Raw genomic sequence first — 24,828 nt, forward strand, 5'->3', positions numbered from 1 at the left:
TGGGGGAGAGAATAGACTCATAATTTAAAATTCAAGGAAAATCAATTGCATGCAATCATTCCCTATATCTGAAATTCCAGACAGGAAAATTAATGAATGAGAGTACCAAAAAAGTAGTTCAAAAATCATTTGATTTGCGGTGGTTACATGAAGGATTAATCTGAGAATAAGGTTTACACAGACCTTTGCCAAACCCTAATGTGGAAAAAAAAGCGTCTGCAATTATCATAGGTTCAGAAGAAGCACCCCTCCTGAGCGGTATGAACTAATCCAGCAAAGACCATTGGGATGGGGGCACTAAGGGAAAAAAAATAAAAGGCACCATGAAAAAGAAAAAAAAACTCATTTACAAGTGTGCCGCAATAAACATCATATGGAACTCACCGGCAACAGGAATAAAAGTGCAGCTATGATCTTCTGTTGACGTGTTACAATGGATTGACCAATAAGACCCAAGAAAAGGCAAAGCAGGACAGACGCCAGACTATGAGAACCATGATGCAGGACTTCTGATTCCAAATTTATCCTAGTAGCAGGGTACCAGCTTCAGCAGAGAGGCTAATAGACATCAAGATGAACTGACATAGAGAACTGGAACAAGTCCAGCCATTTTCCCATCTCTCCCAGGCCGCTTTTTCCTCACCTATGACGAAAACAACCATGATCCAGCTTTAGATCCCATCTTTAGTTTTGACCACTACATTCTTAGTGTCAGATCATATCACAGAAAAACGAAATGACTTTTATATACTTACGTAGTACCAACCATCAACCTCATAATCAATCTCAACCTCTTCGCCAGCAGTCAAGCTTAACTGTAAAAGTGACATACAGTTTAAGAATTGCGATCTTTTTCAGGAAAATTGTGTTTAATCTACTACAAGATACACATAAGAAACCAAGAGAAAATTATTGCATGAAGGCAGAAAGCAGAGCATCGAGGTTACCAAGCATCTTCTCTAAGAAGCACGCATTTCTGCAGAACTGAGATGGAAATTTTGGAGGAATCTACCCATCGAAATGTGGACTTACCTCATCATCACCACCAGCAGTGAAGTCATATAGTGCTTTCCCAAACTGTGGATTCTCAGAACCATCTGCAGCGTCCTGAGATCTAGAAGTCTGAGCCTCATGCCCTGCTAAAGGATTCTCAAAGGATTCAAATCTCTGTAGAGATGTTGAGTATGATGGCGGTTCTTCCCTGATCTGAACATGGAGCAAACTTATAACTTGACGATTCAACTGGATATGAAAAGATAGATACAACTTGAAACTTGAAAGTAGGTCTAACCGGAGATCCTAGACCCTCATAAGCTGATGATGGACCACCAAAGGAAGTGTTGCTGAGTCTACTTGACGTGGTTGCCGGCTTTTGCTCCTGATTGGATTTAAGTTCAGATGGGTTAAAATTTCTCTTTGTTTAATTATGAGGTAAGTCTCCATTGAAGTGCTTGATATTTTACCGCAATAGTATCAACTTTATCTCACATGGCAGTGAATTTATATCACAAAGCTACCCAAACTGCAAGAAATAATGCTTGTACTCACATTATGCAAATATAAGGTTGAAAATTAGGTGTTCATGCCTATTTTCAAACCAAGCTGATGCCATGTAGATGAGACAAGATTCAGTTCTACATTTAAACAAGCTTCATGCCATGTAGATTAGACAAGGTTTAGTTCTACGTTTAACAAGATGCAAATAGGTCAACCGAGCAAGGATTAACTATGATGAAATTTGAACTTTCGCATCAAGAAAAAAACAATGAAGAGTTTTTTTGGAAAAAAATTCTTGCATTATTCCTGTATCATGTCCCTAAGTCCCTAAGTCCCTCATATCCTAGATGGGCAGTTGGCTACAGTTAGAATATTATGCTGCCAATACAACATATAATTATAATAACCTTGCCGGTTAATCTTAAAACTTCAGAAATTTTCATATGATCTACCTATGCATCTGTGACAATATAATTGATTACAGAACCAAGCACAGTAGGGGCATAGAGAGAACTGAATGTGATTCACACAGTAATATAACAAGTTCTGCGAGTAAAATTCACTATTTGTATCTTTTTTTTTCACTACACAAGATGGTTTAAATTCAATGAATCAAGGCGAAATTCACATCATATTTGTATACTTCTGCTCTGTATCGAAGGGCAAATTGTTCCAACACAAGCCTGGCATTTCACACCATTTGTCTAACTGAGCTTGACTTTTAGCATGCATAAATGTGAAGATGCATACAAGTTGAGCAGTAATTGATCATCAATACAAAAAAAGGTGGGACATCCATCTATGTACTTGATATGTTTCTTGCTTGACATACACATTACCATTACATTCTAAAAAAGCATGGTCTAAATGCTGCAGAAAACTAATTGGAGGTAGGGCCATAAATAAAGATGAAGACATAGGAGAGGCTTAAAATATATTGATACGCATGCGTGGGTCTTAATAGATGTCTGCATTTAAAGGAAAAATTATAACAAATTTTTTAATACAAAGCTTTCTGGATAGTTTTCATGAACAGAATGATATGTCATCTTTTTAGAAAGGCAAAATATGGGGTACATAATATTTTTAAAAGCAAGATACATCTGCAAGAAGGGAGGAAACTTAGAAGGATCCAAATCTGGAAGCGAGTTTTTGGAGCACATGCAACACCTTAGATACATAAACTCAGAGTGATGTATATAATGTTAATATTTGTAGTTTGGAAGCATCCAGAAGCAGGAGCAAGTTCCTGAAGTATAACACTTGCAGCAAGGTTTCTGCAACTAAACCCTCATTGTTGAACTACACATTTGAATTTCGTATCTTCAGAATTCAAATGGTCATAAAATATTTCAGTTGGTGAAAAGGCAATGATATCAAGTAATAGAGTTAGCATGCAGGTACTTATGCACATCCATTTCTCAAATAACCTATTAAAATGCAAAGATTATTAGTAAACCAAAGTAGTGTAGGCGTTAGTCCAAGACAAGATCGAAAAGTAAGAGCTACATTCATCCAATACAACAGAATCTAAACTGAAAAGAAAGATGTATTCACATGAATTTCAGGACTGATTACCAAGTGCTGTGAAACTCCATAGCCTGATGGACGTGAACTGAACAAGGAAGGATAGCTCATGCCACCAAAATGGGAAGATATGGAACTCTCAACAGAACCGGTTGACTCAGGAGAGGATGTCCCGGATGATCTTGCATCATCTTCCTGAAACCAATAGGTTAACCATTAAACTTTTATTTCAAGAATGCCGATCAGTGACCAATACTTGAAAGGACCATGCAATTTGTACCTCTGCTTCATAAGTTTCTAGAATCGTCTTAGCCCACATGTCTTCATAAGTGACAGATGGCCGGGAGGTTATGTTCTCCTCCTCCTCCACATCAGGAGCATCGGTCCCAGCACCAGTAAGAAACTCATTCACCTACAATGATAGTATCAATAGCATATAACTTGTTGATAGTCTATACAACAAATACCTATCACAACAGGATATGGAAAAATGCAAGCAGCTTATGGGGTGTTTGGATACCTTTAGTTGGGAAATGCATGTAGTTGGGGTTACATGTGGTTGTTGCTGCTGCATTCGCAACTACATTTCTACTGTTTGGTTCAGTGAGTTTGTAGTTGCACTAAAATAAAATCTCAAGTTTGTTTGCCTATAAGCTGTATCCATATTTGATTGTACTATTAAAGTAGTATTAATTATGTCTCCACCAACCATTGTCCTTATTGGGATTTAAACCCGACACCTTTAAAGCTTTTTCCAATTGCAGTAGTTTGGCTTACAGCAAATTTGACCGTAATACAATACTATAAAAGAGCCCCCAAATGAGTCTGACTTACAGGATTTTGGTCAACCTACAATAATCCAAACACTAGAAAAAGGGCCACCTGCTGCAACTGAGGTTCACTCATACCCAGCAGCAGGTATACAAATGCATCCTTAGTAAAATAGACTAGTTGTTATAGTATAAAAAAATTAATAAGCATGAATATTTTTTTCAGTACTCATACTGAAGTAGCTAATCCAGTTTATCCATATTTTGTATTAGAAATCATGCAAAATCAACATCATAAAAAACTTGAAAGTAAATAGGTAAATTATCTCACCTTTTCCATTGCCGGTACATTGCTTCCCCATGCACTATCTTCTAAACCTGTAACCCAGGCCATTGCTAAATCAGGATCAATGGTCTCAGCCTCCTTAGGCATTTCTTTAGATACATATACCAGGTCAGATATCCCCGTAGCAACAGCAGGATCCTTCAGACCGGTTGATGCACTGATGTTATGTCGGCTACAGTAGATCTCAATAAGTTTAGCACTGTCATCAAAGTCCACGAAAACATTGAGTGAGATCAAAATAAGTAAAATAAACATACAGGCCATGGGAGTATGCATGGAAAGGCACATGAATTAAGCTAGCCATCTAAAACTTATGAACTCACATCCAAGAACACCAAATATGTATTCGCAGCTTCTCTTGTTGGAAATTTTGGTTAAGACAAAAACTTGCTCCACACCATAAGATATATTAGAGTAACTTATTATTCTTCTGAATAACCAAAAGACCACCACATTGGAAGCATAAGCCTGTGGAATTAGTAATTTTTGCCATTTAAGTTCTTGTTTGGGAAGTTCCCGCAGGATCCAGTGGGATCATCCTGAAGAGAGCCTGGGGGTGGGAGCAATAGGCAGGGCCCAATCCCCATGGAATTAAAAAAGACCTTGAGAGGTCCTTTTTCTTGATCCTGCAGGGGTTGACTCCAGCTACCCCCATGCTCTCCCTCCCCTCTTCCGCTTTAATGCTTTGTAGGGCTGATCCCACAGGATCCAGCAGGAACTTCCCAAACAGGCCCTTAAGGTGTGCACAAGCCGGAGTCTCGGTTGGCCAACTGAGTATGACAAACCAACCCCATATACATGTACGAAAATAAGCAACATTTCCAAGAACTAGGATCAAAGCATGTTTCCCAATTTATTTTACAAATCTTAGAGGAACTGTACCTTAGGTTAAGCTAACAACTAACAAAATCCAAGAACAAAATTCATAAGACTGAATCAGAAAGATTGTTATTGTAAGATCACCCGCATAAAACTGTAATAACTGGGAATACTTCGAGTTGAATGAAAATTTGGTAGCTTTGTTGCAAAATCAAAACCATATAATCCTTATACGGTTGGAGGTGTTAATATGGATCTTTGAAGGAGATGCTATGTTCAAACATTGTCACACATGCATTTCAAGAATGCAAATTTTCAAATTCTAAGCACAACAAAAGATTCAAAAAGAATCTTGATCATAAAAAAAAATCCTATAAGGGCAGCAAGCCAGGTCACAAACAAATACAATACTACACACATTCCGTACCATGGCTGATCACATTCTAAACTGCTCTGAGGCACGTGTTACTTGGTAACAAGGATGGTTAACTTGCTCTGAAAGAATGCTATCTGATATTGATCAAAGTTTTCAGTTCACTTAACCAAATACACAGTATCAGAATCATGCTCCAAGACCTCTTGCATTGCATTGCATTCTTATCTATACATTACCAGCCTCAAAATCTTCAGAGGATTTCTTTTGAACCCCAAAAGGAAAATAGCACCACCATTATCTGTTCCACAATCCATTCACCATCTAGTATAGTATCTTGAAGACATGGAAAACAATCAGAACAAAATATCTTCCAGCGCAGGTAATGGTAATTGGGTTGTGATTTCCATTTGTCTATAACCATAATTGTCAAGCCTTATTCCAGTTGTTTGAGGTTGACTTCATGAATCCTTCTTCACTAGTCAATCTTATTAGGAAAAATTGCTATCCACTAGGTTTCCAAATCCTCCCCATGATTTCTGCCCATTTTAATTCAACTCTTTTGCCTTATCTTCTCTAACCCTTAGATAAAAAATGCCATGAGTTCTTCCTCCCCACCCTCCTTACTTTTACCAAATATCCACCTTCGCATCTTCATCCATGTCATGTTCGTATTGGATAGCGAAAGCCTTGAACCTTTTCTGTCATCCAACATTCCATCCAACACCAATGTTCACTTCATCCATTCATCTCTAATTCTAGATATTCCTTCGTCTATCCCTTCTTTCTACTGCATAATGGATTCAAGATAACAACAATGATCAGATGCTGGTTTATCTCTTGGCAATCGGTCTAACCAGGAAGATTTAATACTCAGACACTACATTCATAATGGACTCAATATAAAGTTCTTTACTGAATCATCAGTCATAAGAGAGAACCATATGTCAAACTAATTTTTAGAAATTTTATATTTCACTTGATTTTGTTACCTTATCTTGCTTAATCAAAAGTTTCTTTTATACAGATGCACAATATCTTGATTTTCTTATACCCAAAATATTTCCTCTCTCATAATTTTTGATACTATCAAATTTTAATTGAGCTAAAATATTCCATAACCTGCCAATGCGATTACTTGTTTATAAAATATTGGTCATGTATCTTTGATGAGATTACAGTTGGAAGTCTTAAAATTGCATGGACATAGTCATATAATAGACCTGAGTATTCCCATCCATTATGTGCATAACATCCTGGAAGACCAGCAGGACTCTTATCCCAAATGGGATATACTCTTCAAGAAAATGATATCAAAATCATTCATTCAATAATTAGGGTGGATTCCAGATCATCCCTTCCTTTCAAAAAAAGAAGAAGAAGGGATGTCAAAATCATTCTAAGTGTCTTAAGCATGCATATAAGCCAGATATAGATAATGAAATTTGATTAAAAATGTTTCTAATTTCAGCTTTGCTATATTAACATGAGATATGAACCACAAAACCTCTTCTCTAAGGTTAATAGTTTGCCTAATTCAAGGCAGGACTTGATATCTGACATGAAAAAACAAGGATCAGCATCATAGACACTACAATGAGTATTCCATGTGAGAGCACAGCACAAGACCAATCATGAATAAGACTTAAGACATCTCAAAGTCATGTATGTAAGTAACATTTCCTTTTCTTTTTCATGAAACAAAGTACCAAAACTGCTCTAAATCTTCATGGTAGTAAGTTGTAACAATCAATAATGAAACATTACCTGGTTGGTCCCAAAGGTAAGTATTTTGTTCTTGGAACAAAACAAAACAATGAAACTAAATCAAGGAGTTTCTCATGAGTCTCATATAGTTTCTTGAGTTCTTCATCTGTCCATTCTTGCTTATTGTTATCATGATTGCGCATATCTCTGCACAGCAACATATTAAGAAAAACATATATCGAGATAAAAATAAAATTTGACATTCAGAAAAGGAACTTGATGCTTCTCTACTTACCTAATAAGATCATCTTGTGCTCTATACATTTCATCAAGAACCTTAAGCATAGGACTAATTAAAGATCCAAGACCCGTACCGCTGGCACCTTGATCTTCCCCGTTACTAAGTTGCATTTCTGAGAACTGAGATTGCACACCGCCTAGAGCTAAAGCATGTAAAAATTCATATATCTGTAGCCTGTAAGGCTCCCCAGATCTGACTGCTATAGTAATTAGGGCTTGAACAGCAACTATTCGAACCTGAGCAGATAATCTTAAAATCAGAGAAAAACATACTATCATCTAGCTACCAATAAATGAGGACTCAAAAATAAATAGATCAAAGGTCGTCATCTCGATATGGGACCCCATACCAATACCATGCTGGCACAATGTTGGTATGCCCAGTACGGGGGTCGGTTTGGTGTACCAAGTCTCACTACACCCTCATACCAAGTTTCGGTTCAATACTCATATGGTATAGTACACCCAGTATGGGGCAGTATGAATAGGTAGCGAACCTTACTATATATAGAAATTTGTAAGAAATACGCACCTCCCAGCTGCCACTGAAAGCACACCTTTGAAGCCTAGTCAATGCACCAGCAAGAGTAGGATTTCGCGAACTGGCAGCAGCCACCATTTTATCAGCGTCCAACATCATCAGTGCAGTGCCAGGAGGTGTTGCAGATTCCCAAGCATATTCAGATGCAGCATAGTTTGCATTTTCACCAAGAAACCATACCTGTGCAGAACATTAGCAACTAAATATGAATACTATTTGCAGTTAAATATTTGTACAAATTCAGTCCTGAATTCGTGACAATCCACAAAAAAGACAAAATTCCTTACTGCAGCCTGCACTAATCTCTGCAATGCCAGAGCTGACTTTGGATCGGCTGCAGATATGCTATCAACAGATGTCAGTCCTGATGTTGACTCAGGCTGGGGAGGTGGTAAATCAAGAACTATTGTGACTGCTTCCAAGGCTGTATGCTTCCCATCTGGTCCAGCTCCAACAAGGCATGTCTGGAAAAAAACGTAAAGAAATAATTTAGGTGAATGCAACATATTCTGCATATTTGTTTAATCCCATCATCATATTAGGAAAATAAATAACACAAGATTACATGTTCACAAAGAGAGGGGACACATAACATACATATGGAGAAAGGAGGATGGACAAGAAATTCAGGAAAGAAATTTTTGCAATACTACCTTCTCAAACTTCACTGGGAAGTCCATTATAAGAATATAAGATTACACCTAAACAATCAAGATCATTCAACAGAAATACAAAGCACAAAAGGCTGTGAAAGGATGCATTAGATTAGTGTACAAATAAACATTTAAATGATAAGCAAAATCACTTGCTAATACATTGTGATAATCATGCCAACAGTGGCAAGTTGTAAATAAGCACCATCTCTGCATAATTCTATAAGCTATCAAAAGTATTTCAGATAGAAGTAATAGATTTTGCTCCCTTTTCCATGATTGATATTGGCATGCTTCACAAATAAACCACAAGTTATAGAGAATTATGGATAAATCCATTTCCATAAAATTATCCAATTAATGTTGAATATTAAACCTTCATCGAACAAGATTTCATATTCTCCTATCCATAGTACGCCGTACCAGCCCAAACCGAACGGTTCAGGGCGTACCGTACCAAACCGGTTTGGAACCGGTACTCGGTATGGGTGGCGTACCGACACTCGGTACTAGTGTGGCACTGGTACCAAGACGGCGAACCTTGCTCGTATCCCTTTTGCAACTTTTTCTTAAGTATTTTCATTCAGCATCATGTGGATTATGAAACAAAGACAGATCAGGCATGAGGAATGGAAATAAAAAGCTGTGAAATGAAAGAATTTTTGATGGAGATAGTAAGAAGCAATTTGAAGGCACTTTTTGGAGGATATAGCAGAAATTTGGGGTAATTGATTTACTTTTATTGAGATACTCATCCATGAAATGCAAGTAAAAAGCAACATAGTTTACCCTGGACAAAATTTAGAGATTCCAAAGTATGAACTTACTTTCCAAAGCAGTTGCAACACATCGGCATCAATCTTTCCAGGGACTTTAGTGGCAAATATTCTTGCAATTTCAAGTAGCGTGACTGCCATATCGGGAGTTGCCTGGTATGTCAAACATGAAAGAGACACTATTATGTCATACAGAACAATGTAAAAGAGAAACATCAGAGACTGAAGACTACCCATCTAGAAACAAAATGGTCTTGCACATGGAAAATTATTCAAAAGGGAAAGAGCATAAGAAAGATTAGAAAAGGTGAAATATAAGTTGATGTCATGCGGTGAAACCAGTTCTCCCAAAATACTAAGCGCAAAAACTTGCAGGAAGTTTAGACCAATACTTTCATCTGCTGAAATGTCACTTTCTCCTGCTTATAAGCTGCTATGGCATGTTTATCTGAACATTTATCATACTTTACAGAGGGGGTGCAGTGATAAGGTAACTGTTTGAGTTCGAGAGCAGTAATAAAGAGAGAGATGCTCATTTAATTGTAGAATTACCAAGTACCTGAAACTATTTTCAATTTCTAAGAAAATTTGAATGAGCATTATGTGGTCTCAAATTTAAATCAAAACCTCGCCAGCATAGAGGTCTTATGTCTGCGCGAAGTATATTGCTGAAGTCCTTTCTTTTTTTAAAAAAAAATGCAAGACTGCAATATAGAGTAAACTTCTTCATGCAACCAAGAACCGGCAGCATATTTAAAATATCAGCGGCTGGTATCTACAGGTGGCAATTTCTGGCTGAACCTGCCAACCAGCCCAAAACCCCACGAAATGAATGGGTTCCATAGTTTTTAATAATAGGATTGGGATTGGAACCTTGCTTAAAATCCATTTCCTTACTCCCACGATAGTGGTAACTGCGTGCTAGACGCTGGCCGGGTCAAGAATTGGTTCAGATTATTAGGAAGGTTGAAGAATTAATGACTAAGGGGATGTAAAAAATATACTGAAGCGAAAAGTGGAGGGAACACTGTTTTTAGGGTTTATCATGTTTTCTTCTCCACTTTAATTTTTCTCATTTTGTCTGAATTTTCAAACTTAAATTCTCTATTTTTTGATCATTTCTTCAATTACTAAGATGTATTATTGAAAAGTGAAACTCTAATTGGGTTGACGGGTTGGGTATGGATCTATATAGGATAAATGAATTTACTCTTTTGAACCCTATTATAAATGTCTGGGTATGGGTTAAGAGTTTTTTGACTTGATCTGAATTTGACAACCGAACACAGCATATTGCCACCCCTAATAGTGTCTAATACAACAAATTTTCAATCTTTTACATATTCTGGAGCTCACTAAAATAACTAAAATTGGAACACTTATGCAACATATAGTAAATAACCAGAAACAATAATAAGCTAGGAATCAAAATGTAAGAGGTTATCTGATATCTTATAATTATAGTTGGTTAATTTTATGTGATTATTATATCAGATAACAACATGCATACACTGAGCGCAGCAAAATACTTTTTCAATGCAATGCTTGAAAATGTAAACAGATACAACATAAGAAAAGACATTAGTAAATGCATCATTAAAAGTATGCTGATCTGAAACAAGCTAAAATTTTCTTTGCAATTGGTTAGTGACTTAAAGGTTACGACAAAGCACTTGACTGGTATCACAACAATCAACTCCTTTTAATCACCAACGGTCCACATAGATAAAAGAACAAATATAAATGATTACAGGGGGTGAAAAGTACCTTGAACCTAGCATGCAAAGTAAGTAAGATATCATTCAATAGTGCTGAAGGCCAAGCAGGATCAGACAGCTCACACGCAATGATGGATTTTAATTCTTCAAATGACTCATGTGGATTTTGCATCCAGATCAAAGCTTTTATTACCATTCCTCGAACATAGACACATTCACATGCTACAGTCGTGCGCACTACCTCCATTAGTGAAGCTAATAAACCTGCAATTGTATCTATACGACCTGCCCCATTTGACAGTGGTGATGCCTTGCGAGTGGCTGCAAACAAAATAAAGAACAACATCTGCATTAAATTGAAAGAAAATAGCCACTTTCATGTAATAGATGTTGCCAAATGCTAAATAGAAAAATCTAGTGCCAACAGAAAGCAATATTGTGAATGTTATCACCATGAGAAGATGTAATTCTTATTCCCTGAAAAATTTTCATTTCAAAATCTTTGTCAACATATGAAAAGGTAACAACATAAAAGTAAACATCTTAACACTCTTGACCATCAGCTGTCCTATTTTCTGTATGTTTTTAACACTTCCTCCAAACCTAGGCAAACCTCACAATATTGCTTGATCATGTGATCAAGAAGGCCGGGGTCCCCACTTGCCGATCAGCTCATGCATTTCATGCCATGCACTCTCCAGTCCAAAAGCCTCACCACTCTAGATGGTTGATATCTGGTTGAGAGATGACAACAAAATTTTTGCATACTTTGGTAGATCCTACTTTGACCCCTTAAGCTGACCCCATGATAGCACAGAAATCGTTTGCTTATGGTATATTGCACCTAGGATTACGTGGCATCTGTTTTCTATTTTTTATATGCAAATGTAAAGCAACCCAAAATGAAGTTAGATTTGCAAGTGAATTAAAAAAAGAAAAGAAAAGAAAAGAAAAGGGCATGCAAGGGAAGAAATAAAAGCTTTATTCATGACTCAGAGTATACCGATGCCCCAAGGGTGACTTCTGATTAACAAGGTCTGCCCAACCAAGGTCCCATGTCTAAGCAGGGTAATTAATGGACCTAAGCGGCACAGCAAGACCAGCGAACTAATCAACGAGCCACTTGGCTTCATGGATAGCGAGCACAAGCATGACCTCTTTGACTGATTTATCTAATAGAAAGGGGTGGCACGGAGCACAAGCATGACCGCTCTGACAATGCAAGAAAGGCCAATAGCACAGCAGTGAAAACCCCTTCAACCCAAATGGAGTGGTATGCAGAGATTCCACCATCATCATATATGTTTCTCTAGCTTCTCCGTATTCTACTTGAGGGACGAAACACATGGGAGAATAAGCCAAAGCAACTTGAAGGATCAAGATGATAGCAATCTGAAAGGTAAAACCTGACCGGGCATCCGCTTGATGAAGAGTCCTGTCAAAGTAGATCTTAACCTACAAGGTGACAACATGCAAGAGATTCCAGTAGGAAAACTGAGAATGTTGGTTCAAGAAGCATAGGAAATAGGAATCCTCATTGAGGTCAGCCCCAAATACTACCAAATACAAGAGTTTAGCCTTAAAAAATAGTCAGAAAACAAGATATTCATCTCACATTCTAATCCATGTTCAAACAACTAGACAGACCCTAGACAAGTTACTTGTCAATATCTGCCTCCTATAAGTGGCATGCTACCCTTTATTGGCTATTTTAGTTACATGTTCATCTATATACAATTTCTTTGATCATTATTCCTTGTGTTGCAACTGTCACTGCTAACAATGCCACCAATCACCGGCTCTTCTGGTTATTTTGGTGTTTGACAACATGATGGAAGCCATTACTCATTCTATCTTCACCCACTCTAGCAATCCAACCTTACATTGCAAACTAAAGCAGACTTATGAAAATTTGGAACTTGTGAAGATTAGCAATATCTACAGCTCCGAAAATCAAGCGCCAACAGATTCTTCTAATTTCCTACATAACCCAGTATACAAGCCCTTTTTAAAATTTCGAAACAGTGTGGAATGTCATACTTGGAACAAGTTAATCAATAAATGTTCTAGCCCATTCGGATGCAAAGAACAATTAGGAACAAGTATTTGTCACTTATGTCAGAGCCTTCAATAGCTCCCTGGAGATGTAGATTCTCCAACTTTCGCTACCTAATGCCTATTTAAAATCCTCATTCTTGACTTCACCGGACTATCCCATTCCCATATTTATTGCCTAGGATACTCACTTCCCCTTCCCAACCTCATGATAGCCTTATAACCATGATGTCAGCATCAAATTGCTAGTTTTATCACGAGGTACAATATGATGAATTAACTTGCATGGTGGCTACAAAACATTATTGTGAAGTACCTTAGTTTATTGACCCCAACCTTTCAATGACAAGGAAAAGAGAAAGTGAAAAAGCAAGAAAATCAACCCCTGATTTGTCCCTATAAATGAGTGTCAATCTCCTCTGTAATTTTCAGTTCTTTAACAACCTTCTTCCATTCTACATTAGAGACAGAAAAGTTCTGCAGCTGCTCAGTCCAACATGGGACCTTATCAGAGGTCTATATCTTCCAAAGTGATCCAATATTTCTTCCACTCACAAACCACAAGGAAATTCAATTTCACAGTTAACCTTATAAATAAAAGTTGAACAGGAATTCCACCTGTGTTATTTGGATTGGTATATGAGCATATAATAAAATTGTTAAAAGTCTACCTTCAGATTGTGAACCATCATGTGGATCTGAATCAAGGGATTCAACATTTTCAGCATATCCATGAACCTGAGATCCTTCATCAATGTCACGGACACCTAATGCATATGCTGCTGCCCTGCTTTTTCCAATTTCCAGAACAACTCTTGCAGCTGCATGAAGCACAGGGCGAGAGAAACTACGGAAAGAGCTCTCCAATCTTTAAAATGGAAAAAAAAAAGGAAAGGAAAGAAAAAACAAGTAAAAAGTGAGCTGTTGCATTTAACAAATAGCAAAAACTTGGAGATGCATTTTCGGCAAAGGATATAACATAAAGCAAAAAATTCCATAAACCTTCTCATTACTAGTTTGATAAGAGGTTGAGGACGCCTCACTTTAGAAGCAGGTTTCTCGCTACTTGGTTTTGGTGGAAGGGCATCTTTCAATTGACTACCCTTTGATGATACTGAAGGAGCCTCAGGCAACTTGAGAATTTCTCTTGTTAATCGAATCCATCCGGCAGCTCGCTCTTCAGTCCTACAACAGAGAAATCAAAGTATAAAAAGTTGTTTCATCACACTTGAACTTACCATGCTATAATCAATATCCAATTTATTACAAAAAAATAAGCAAACACCTTTCTGTGTTGTCGAATTTTCCCAAAACACACAGTATTGCCTCAAAACACACTCTGTCACTAGGATCCAGAAGAAGTTGATAGAGGAGAGAACTATATTGAGATGTAATGTCCGGCCTCTCTGCACCCAAAAAAAAAAAATTACAAAAACAAAAATAAAAAGAGAGAGAATTTGGAGGCGAGACAATTGAACGCACATACCATTCAATGCAGGGGCTCTAGATAATGTATGACACAGTCTAGCAAGGGAAACTCTAGCAAGTACATCATGCAAATGAAGAACATCCTGCAATGCACCTGCTTCATATAACACCTGCTTTTGCTTAGCATATATCAACTGGAAATGGCAGATGCATGACCAGCGAAAATATGAAAGACATAATCTCAGGAAAGTTTTTTTTTTCCAGTTAATATGGCAATAACAACTTTCCAGTGACACTAACTAGTAGGTAGCGAGTTTAGGCCAGAATGTAGAAAAAGTCATTGCATTATTATGTCAATATAGACGGGTGAAAGTTTTGCCAAAGCGGTCGCAAAAGTTTGCAGTTAGAATAAATGTACTCTTTAAAGAAATGATTGGCTATGTTGGATTCATAAAGCCAAACCCGGATAGATATGACAAAGCTTCATAGGTAATGATTTTGGTTGGTATTTCCAAATGGCATCTCTTAGCCATCAGTTCTTACTAGGCAGAATATTCATTTTTTTATTACAAAAATTGGATTTCTATATTTTTTTAGTTATATTGATCTTCAAGCCCTTATTCGTTGTAGTCTTCCTCCATATTTCTACTTTCCAACATTAAGTCCTGAATATCAACACCAAGTTCATTTATGTGGACTAGTAGCTGTTTAGTGCCACCCCTTTCGTTGGTTCAGTCTGATTAGGAATCCACTTGTCTTCCTGCATTTATCTTTATAATGCCTCCTTTTTTAGAAACATAGAAAACTCTAATGTGCAAAATCATTGGTGTCAATAATGATAACTTGTACATCCACGTCATAACAGTGGCATCTTGACAGTCTTAAATTGAAAGAGCTCATCTTCTCTACCAAGTCTAGAACCTTATCTTCTTTCTTTCATTTTTAAAATCTAAATAGTGACCTTTTCCAATTTCAGAAAGAAGTCTGAATATTATATGCATCAGTTTGTAGCATGAGTTAAACACGCTCTAAATCCAAGAATCTAAAACCTTAATTCATAGGCATATCTTTGGCAACTATAAATAGCGAAGCTGCATGATCATATACAAGTTACAACTGAACAGAATAAGCAATATAGCATAAAACTTCTATGCAAATCCAGCAAAGAAAACTTGAGCATTTGGAAATGACAAGACAAGATTTGGAAATGTACCTCCAGGTAGTGCAAGCTTTCCTGGGAAATATTAAAAAAAAGTATAATATTAGTTAAACAAATAAAGGGACATCATACAGCGCACTTACAAGGATACTATGCTTAGAACCACCGACATTCATAATTTATTTGTCCAGACATAACCTTTCACATTGAGTGTAGTTTTGCCAAGATACACAGCGATAGACCCTCATGCATGCAATTACACATGTAGACGTAAATGTTGGAACTTTTGAGACATGAAGAACAATTTCATAACAGTGTCAAGTTAAAAAAAAAAAGACTAACCTAAAGCCATAGCAACAGAATAGGGATCTCTTGCAGCTAAATCTGAGATGATTGCCAGTGCATGCCTTACAGCAACTGGGTCGGCAAATGAAACCCTGCAGTCATATCAAGCTTAAGATATTATGAATCAAGAAATTGACAAGTAATAAATTTGCGAGCAAACTTAGAGTTGAAATTTCATTACAACATGCAGCACATCTAATCATGAGTCATGACATTTAGGTTAAGCTGTAAAAGGATTCTATATTTACAGGTTTTTCCTACTCTCTTGCTAAGCATTTTTTTTCATTTTTTTCATATTCTATCTTTTAATTCTACTTGTCAAGCCTTTACATTATGTCCAAGCTTTACTTTATGCATATTTTTCAGATTCTTCATATAGTATCTTTAGTCTACTTGTCAAAGCTTCAGTTTATGGACACATCCATGCATGCATGTATGTATGACATGTTCGTCAGTATCAACAAAATTTCTTAGGAAATGTTCCTTCTCATCAATAGCTGACAGCTTGCTAACAACAGTATTTTCCTGTCTGGTCATGATTGAATCACAGAAGGGTGAAATCAAAGAAGATACAAACTCACTGCTGTCAATAAACTCTCAGGAAATTATGATAGATCTACTTACCCCTGTACAGCTCGATGGAGGAACGCTGGATTTCCAGGATCTAGAGGAAGTCTTCTCAGAGCACTTAAAGCCGCATACTGCAAATTATTCCGAATAATAGACTGCAAATATAGGAACTAGATATCAATTCGTATATATCAATAAAATGATTGCACCAAAAATAAGAAATAACAAGACCAATTCCACTCTCAGGCCCAGAAGAGTAAGGCAGTGGATTGGTGTTACGCATGTCCAAAACAATGAAATGGATCCAAATTTGATATTCTTGAATGTAGGGAATCTCCTCATACTAGAAGTTGTAAAAAGGGATATTTGGCGACTTAAAATCTAATAATGCCCACCCAAAATAGTTGGGACAGCGCTGGGATCAGATATAAGAGATTTATGAGAGACCGGTTAGTCATCAGTTTGGACACTGCTCTTCAAAAGCAATTACTAAGGGATTAAACTAAAGTTTGTACCAACAATTCTTCGCATGCAACAGCCGCATTTATCTGTTTATTTTGAATATTAGTCGCCAGAATTAGAAGCAGGTGCAGGAGGCGTGGGTTTGAATATTTTAAAAACAATTGAAGGAATTGGTAGGAAATAGGTGCTGGTTCAAGTTTCCAGGAAGACTCTAAAGTGGATGCATTACCCTAGGTGGAAGATTCCTATTACTAAGTTTTAAAGTGAAAAGTTGAGCCTATCAGCAATACTTTTCCACTTGGGAGTCATATCTACTAATATCCGCACTTGTGAAGATAACATAACTGTAGTTATAAAGCAACTAGCAATTGTATGACCATCTTTTTTTTAGAAAAATAAACAATGGAGCTAAATGAATAAACTAACCATAACCATCCAGCCTTTTTTCAATTGTCTCAGTAGGCCTAATGAATCTTAATTCGCCAACTATTCCTATTTATAGCCACCTCTACTGTTATTCCAAGTTTCTCTATATCCTTTCTCACAATCTCCATCCATAGGTCTTCTCCTCCTTTCCTTGTAATCTTCAATATAATCTTCGATACAAACTTAAGTAACTCTCCTTACTAGAGCCTCCTTAGAGTCTTCATTGTACATGTCTACAACAAATTATCCTTCAATTCTGAAGTTGATGGAATAAAAACATAACACTTGTCTTGATTGCTGGCAGAAATATAAAAGCAATATATGCACAAAGGCAACAAACATATGAGACGTGATTTAAAATTCTTTGTTTTTCTTTTATTGGGGAAGGGGGGTCCCGATTGCTATTTGTACAGTTAAGTGAGTGAGTTTTTAGAAAGTATAATGTGGTTCATGGAACAAAGGTCGAGTAATTATGGGATCATATAGGTAAGCTTACTAGACCACTAAAAATCAAGAATTAACTAATTTTACAGGCATGTATTGTAAAATATATAAGCAGAATATTACTCTTCCATGAATGCAGCTTCAATTCAACTATCAAAACTATATATATACACTATAAATTAATATCTGACCTCCTTATCACCACCTTTGCTAAAAATGCCCTTCCTCTGCTTCCCTTTTGCATCTGCAACCTGAAGATTACTGAAGGGTGAAAATTGAGCCAAACAAAAGTTTCCCCATCCACCACAAACAGACAGAATTTACAACAATGGAGAGACTGATATGATGAACATTTAAAACATAAAAGTGGGAGAGGCAGCTTAACACACGGACAGTTGTTTCACATAAGCTTCAGACTTCGCAGTCATCTTATAAAAGCAATCTGAGTAGTCGCACAGGACAAACCTTCTCAAGAATGCCAAATACAATTTCATACAACTTGCCCAAGATCTCAGAATTGCTTGCTGAAGCAGCAGTAAGGGCCTTCAGAGCTGCAAGCCTTCGTGCATGAACTTCAAAAGACCAACAAGTGGAGTTATTTACCCAAAAAATGAAGAAAGCAGAAATAGTTCCCAAGGAATTAAGCACATAGTAGTTATAGTAGATAACATAAATATATTTGATTTCTCTTGCATTATCCTTGATAACCAAGCAACCAGTACCAATACAAACAAGTATCAAGTTATCATCTTTGGGATAGAAACAGGCATCAGCAGTGTCAGCTATGCCGGTACTGGACCCCGGACCGGTTGCTTGGCGGCCCGGGTCGGTACGGGCCCATGCCGAGCTGGTACCGACGCAATAGAAGAGGCGGGGGAGAGGGAGAACATGAGAGAAAAAAAGAAAGAGAAGGGAGAGGTTGAGGGAGGCTGGCGGAGAGCTAGCAGAGGGCTGGAGAGCCACTGCACGGAGGAGCCGGAGGCTGGAGAGCCGCCACGCAGAGGAGGCGGAGGCCGAGAAGCTGCCGCGGAGCAGACGGAGTAGGGGCTCCGCCTTCGGTCTCCTATTTCATTCGAAACAAGGGGTCGGGGGGAGGGGGTGCTTTTATTTTTGCGATTTTAAAGTCAGCAATGGGTTTGCCGACTTTTACTTAAAGATCACAAAAATAAAAAGGGCCCCCTTTGGGCTCCTGTTTCAAATGAAATAGGAAACCGGAGGCAGAGCCTCTCTTCCGCGGCTCCCCGGCCTCTCTCTTCCTTCCTCTCCCTCTCCCTCCCTTCCCCCCTCTCTCTCTTTTCCTCTTTTTCTTTCTCCTTCTTTCCCTCCGTTGTCAATCTCATTTTCGTTGCCAGAACCGTCCCGGTCTGCCGCCGGTAGGGCTCGGGATGCCCCGAACCGGACGGCTCGGAATGGTTCCGCCGACCATGGGCCTGGTCTGTCTTAAAAAAATCAATACAAGTAAGAATGTAAGATATTGTATTCCACTTAGCCACATTGATAGTAGAAAATGAATAAATCCTTTGTGGCACCTAATAGGAGATGAAGGAAGAGTAAACTTACAACAATTTTTATTTGGTATTTAACTGCACAAAAAAGGTCACTTTTGTAACTGTGTTGTTTTACAACCATGAGAAAGATCATGTTGGTGCCCATGCATCCAGAATGTCAATTTATATTAGAAGCAAAGACATGTTGACATTAAAAATATAGTTTTTCATCCATGCTCAAAACAATGCCACCAAGAGTTTTCACAGTTATTACCCATGGGAACAAATTCACTCCTAATTGTTATTTAGTAGCAAACCCAAAATGGCACCCCAAGGATCAGGTTATGGTTACAAAGGAATGGAAAGACCAGTTTCTCATTTTGTTCACAATTAAAGGCATTTGGTAAGATCTAGAACTGCCCAGGGCAGGACAAATAGAAGTTTGTCGCATCAAAATAACATCAAAATATTTGATGCTTGAAAAATTCAAATAAGCTTATAAAGCCAATATCCCTTGCAAATTTGTACTGAAAAATTCAAAGATTTGTGTTTTGCTAAAGTTGCTACTGAGTAGTGAAGGCTACTTGCTCGAAGAAACTGTGCCAGGATCCTGTAGACTATAAGATAGGGCCAAAGTCCAAGTTGTGCCTCAAATTCCCTAACATAGAAAGCATTGAAGATTGTATTGTTCTAGATGGCCTATAAGCAAATGCTGCAGTTATTTTATTGGCTTCATAGGAAGGTAAAATCATGATCAACTGGATCTTAACTAAAAAGTGATGAGGGATGATAAAACCTGAATGATAACTCAAAGAAGGAATTGCTAGGATTCTAACCATAAAATGAAGAGATGATGATGAATCTAAGTCAAGAAAGCCGGAAAGGAGATACCTTCAGTGTCAGCATTCAACGCCTCTGCAGTAAGCTGCACTACAATTCGAGGTATAACATCAGCTCTTGTGACCCCTCCAACAGCATCAATATCAGCAAGTGCATCCCAGTTTGGTGTGGGAATCCCACCACCTGGACTTAAACCTTGGGCACCACTATCTGATAAAATTCTGGCCAAATAATAGTAAATATAGCGCAGAATAGTCCTATCCTCACATTGTTGATGGAGCTGTAGAAGTATAAAACAGCATGGAAATCAAAATAGCTTTATGACACTATGAATATATAAAAACTAATCTGTTTAACTTACATATCACCCATGCTAAAAATCAAAGGCAATGTCAGATAGCAAGAGGTAAAACAGTTTAAAGCTAATTCTAGCATTGATCTGATTTAATAACCTACAGAAAATCAATCTGTATGCCAACAATTTGGTGAAGAAGAAGACTAGCATAAAACATAAGACAGAATAGTAGAAAGCAGGGAAGAAATAAAGTGAAATAATAAGAGAACAAGAAGAAGGAGAAGAAGAAGAAGACAGAAATAGAGAAAAGAATGGAGATAGAAAGAGAGAAGGATAAGCAAGGCCAAACCTGACATAATGAAATCATTTCATTCATTTAAAACAGATCATGTACAATACATTTTCATTCAATCCTAATAGATCCTTTATAGACTTAAGCAAACTAAGAATCCTGATAGGCCGGTAACAAATTCCCAAAATATATTTCTAAAAAAAACAACACACTATATAGAAAGATACCTAAAAAACATTCAAAAATCAAATTTTAATGATTTCAGGACTTGTCAGCCCTACATAATAATTAATATAACCCTTTTACACCAATTTAACTTAAAATAGGACACTAAAACCAATTCTAAAAATTACGTAAAAAAATTCCGTACAATACAAAAAATGAAATATACTTTCTTTATACGCCATATGCTGCTTCCATTGCGCAAGATCTCGACCTCGATATCTTCATGATGTAACTCATAAGCTCGATCCACCATCAAATCTCCAAGATCTGATGATGAAGGCCCATATAAAATTTTCTCACAACCACACTACTCTTTGGTTGGTCTGATGTCCGCTGCTTGACAATCAACAAGCTCTGCATCATACTTTTGATAACAATCTTCATTGAATCCAACAAATCAATCATACATGGATCTTAATATTGCTTGATCTCCATCATTGCCTTTAGGATTGAGACTCAATCTCTCCATAGGTGCTCTTCATACAAATCTTCATCATTGTGACCTTCTACCTTCAAAATACCTAATAGATCAACATTTGCAGCATCCTGAATCAACAGATCTTCCATTGCAGTATCTTTGTATGATGGAACATTAACCATATGCTCTTTACATTGAGAAGCATTGATTATAAGCACTTCATGAAGCGATACTTTAGTTTTTTCATTCTCCTGACTCTTGATCTGTAGTTCATCCTTAAAGAGCTTCTGAATGCCCAAAGCCACTGCATTTTTTTGTAGTGTAGGAGTCATAGACATCATCATTGTTGATAGATGTCAACTGATCATCCATCTAGCAAAGGATCTTCTCCTATTTGACATGCTAACGAAGATTCTGAAACTCAATGATACGAACCTTAGTTGTATCGTAGAAGAAAATGGATTTTTGAATGACCACTCTTCCTAACTCAACTAGTTGACTATATTCTTCTTGAAAAACTTGTTCAATCGTTGCTTGTATAGGTAGAGCGACGGAAAGCAATATACATTTCATTCTCTTAATATTGAAATGCATGTGACCAAATCATGCATAGTGGTACGCAAATTACTTGGAAAAGTATAAGTCCCGCATGCATGTCATGCATATCAGTAGTTTTAGATTTTCCACCTAGCACATTTTAATAAAAACTCCTACCACTGTCCTAACCAGGGTTGTTGTACAATAATGAGCTATGAATCTTGTAATTTAAAATTTGATAAAAATTTGTGTAAGCATGCCTGCAAACCTCAAGCTAATCCAGTAATATTCCATGATTTTGCAATGTTTCAACTGTCTATTTGATATGACAAAAAGTTATTTCAGCTCCAACTGGCCACCTTTAGACTTGAGGTCATTTGAGGAACAACTGATGATCTTTATTCGGGGCTTCAAAAATGAATTCTTATCCTATCCAAGTATGAGAGGGTCTTAAGTGTGTCACTGATGCAATATTATAAGATCATCTTAAGTGTTTTAGCACTGCACCCTGCAACAGTGCATCTAGATCTTTGCAGTAATGCAGCAAACATGCTACAGTCAAAAAAAAAAAACAACAATCATAGCTAATAGTAATTAGATAAACTTATTTTCTTTTCTTCCTAGAACTTCTTAGGCATGTTCGCTCATGCATTCATTTAATAGATTAGACTTACTTAGATGAAGAATAATTACAAGAACGCTTCAAGAAGCAAAAGGCATACCATGAGAAGAGATGGAGCTACAGAAGGATCAACTGAATTATATACTGCGAGTTTGGGAAACACGTGGTGCACTAACTGCCTTTGGGAACTTTTCTGAACAGAACGATGAGAATAAGTTAGACAGAAACCTTAAAAACTATTCAGATTAAAGAAGTGTAGCAGTGGAAACCTGATCAGATGTGGCAGCGAGTTCATGAATGCTCCGCACCAACTGAGCATACGACACCGGCTGCTCGGGATCAACATCATTAAATTGTTAGACCGACACTTGCGGAGCAGAAGTAACAAGGAAATGAGTAAATCAAGATGAGGAACCCAATTCTTCCATTAAAGATTTACAAAAGAAAGGAATTGCTGACAGGTAAAGATCAACAAAGGAGGACGAGGGAAATTGGGGGGAATGAAGCGACCTTCTTCTTCTGTTTCTGTGGATAGCTCTTGATGGGGTTGAGAGCCTTGGCCGCGGAGATGGTGTCGCTCTGGATCTGCATCAAGGTGGCCCTTTTCGACTTCTTTTCCGTGATCACCGGCTTGCCGAGCGTGGAGGGGGCGGCTGTGGAGGAGGAATTGGCGGCCGCCGCCGAAGGATCGGAGGTGATGAGATCCATAAGCGTCGTCCCGGCGGAGTCCTGGCCAGACGCCATGGTCGGAGGGCGCCGGAGGGAGAGCTAGGGTTTGGAGATCCTCCTCCCGAACGGCGAACCCAGGGTTCAAGATCGCCAGCAGCTTATCTCGGACGCGTTCCCAGGAACAAAGATCGAGAGTTGGGACTTGAGAGAGGCCGGAGGACGGTGGTCCGAGAGCATCGGTGTTTAGACTAGTTTCTAAATCCGGTAGCGTGAGAGTATCGCCGAGTCGATTGCCAGCCAACCGCCAACTCCTGCGACACCGGACTCGCCGATCTCTGTGCTCCACTGGAATGCCTGATCCGCAGGGGTTTATACATAAAAAGTCGGCTACCCAATCGCCGACCGAGACCAGAGCAAGCGCTATACACTTAATAGGCCCTTGTAGACTGCATATCTACTATATTGTCACGCACATTGGACAAGGGCTTATATGAAAAAAGACGCTACAGCTTTCCGACATTGCTTCGAGGCTCACTAATAAACCCCTGCATATACTTCTGTTATATCAAGTCAGTTTATTTTTGATACAAAGGGAGGCAGACCTAAATTATCGCCTGTGGAAAGAGAAAAAAACATACATACATGCGCATCAGCCCTTGGCCCCTTACAAGATGCGAGAGGTCAAATCAAATAAAATTTATATTACACTATATTTTTACTTGAACTCGCATCGGATTAGCTAGCTGGTTAGTTGGAGTTTTAATTTAGAAAAAAAATAATTTTAAAAAATAAATATATCAACTTTCTTTCCTAAATGTTAGATGATTTAAAAATTTTAAAACTCTTTTTTTTCTCCAGTCGCGATATTTTTGAAACATCGCATATTCGGGAACACTGCATCACTAAACAGAGTATATAAATGGACTCTGGATACAGTATTTTGAATAACTCAATCCATAATACTACTCTATTTGTTGACGTGACACAAAAAATTCTTCTCTCCCTTTGTTTTCTTCCATTTTTTTAAAAATATTTCATTTTTCATTTAGACTTTCCTTATTCTTTTTTTCTCTTCTTCCAAACATTTTTTATTTTTTTTTTTCATCTGGACAACTAGAGGAGTCTGTCGGGTCAAGTCTCTCCAACAATCGTGCTCGTTAGTAGAAAATCGAATTAAGCCGAATTATTATATCTTAAAGACGAGACTGCCGCAAACGTGCACATAGAGAACGAATCATGTTTTTAGAGTAGTGCATATCACATGCCTTAATTCAGACAAACTCTTTTTAATTTTCAAAAAAAAATTTAGCAGATTATTTTTTTATAATATTTTTATAAAATAAAAATATAGCTATTTTTAGATAAAATATTTTCAATACGTTGGAATATGGTGTGCATGGAACTCCAAACATACTATCCTTTATATGCCAAATGTCTTTGAGAATTGGGTCAACAAAATTTATCATATGGCTCCCAAATGCCAATGGAATCCACCCCAGCAAAGATTCTAGAGGGAGAAAATAAAGT

At 37.6% G+C, this 24,828-nt stretch overlaps 1 protein-coding gene across 2 annotated transcripts; it reads right to left on the bottom strand.

Moving 5' to 3' along the window:
- Positions 1-114: 114 nt before the first annotated feature.
- On the bottom strand, positions 115-23,834 carry LOC103704067 (uncharacterized). Of its 2 annotated transcripts, XR_603551.6 has the most exons (27): positions 23,143-23,834; positions 22,902-22,961; positions 22,733-22,825; positions 20,295-20,523; positions 18,382-18,488; positions 18,108-18,167; positions 16,639-16,739; positions 16,012-16,106; positions 15,724-15,744; positions 14,569-14,664; positions 14,368-14,488; positions 14,085-14,267; positions 13,754-13,950; positions 11,077-11,348; positions 9,361-9,462; positions 8,168-8,344; positions 7,872-8,060; positions 7,335-7,576; positions 7,100-7,246; positions 4,126-4,339; positions 3,305-3,436; positions 3,076-3,219; positions 1,292-1,378; positions 1,033-1,206; positions 756-815; positions 385-643; positions 115-297 (listed from the first exon to the last, which is right to left on the bottom strand). XR_603551.6 is itself a non-coding variant. In XM_008787215.6 (26 exons), the coding sequence occupies exons 1-26, from the start codon at positions 23,374-23,376 to the stop codon at positions 569-571; spliced, it is 3,612 nt and encodes a 1,203-aa protein (XP_008785437.4). In that variant the 5' UTR covers positions 23,377-23,834; the 3' UTR covers positions 115-568. The 2 variants fall into 2 exon arrangements, 1 of the variants encoding a protein (XP_008785437.4); XM_008787215.6 differs by having other exon boundaries at positions 115-643.
- Between the last annotated feature and the right edge of the window lie 994 nt (positions 23,835-24,828).

The sequence above is a fragment of the Phoenix dactylifera genome, chromosome 8, assembly GCF_051530095.1.
Source record: "Phoenix dactylifera cultivar Ajwa chromosome 8, Ajwa_hap1_PhDact_Kaust_v1.1, whole genome shotgun sequence".
NCBI lineage: Eukaryota > Viridiplantae > Streptophyta > Magnoliopsida > Arecales > Arecaceae > Phoenix > Phoenix dactylifera.

Coding starts and splice junctions, on each gene's coding strand:
- LOC103704067 (XM_008787215.6), bottom strand. CDS start 23,376: ATGGCGTCTGGCCAGGACTCCGCCGGGACGACGCTTATGGATCTCATC. Junction 4,340..7,099: donor TTACCTTTGGGACCAACCAG/GTAATGTTTCAT, acceptor CTTTGATGACAG/TGCTAAACTTATTGAGATCT. Junction 1,379..3,075: donor ATGGAGTTTCACAGCACTTG/GTAATCAGTCCT, acceptor AAATCCAATCAG/GAGCAAAAGCCGGCAACCAC.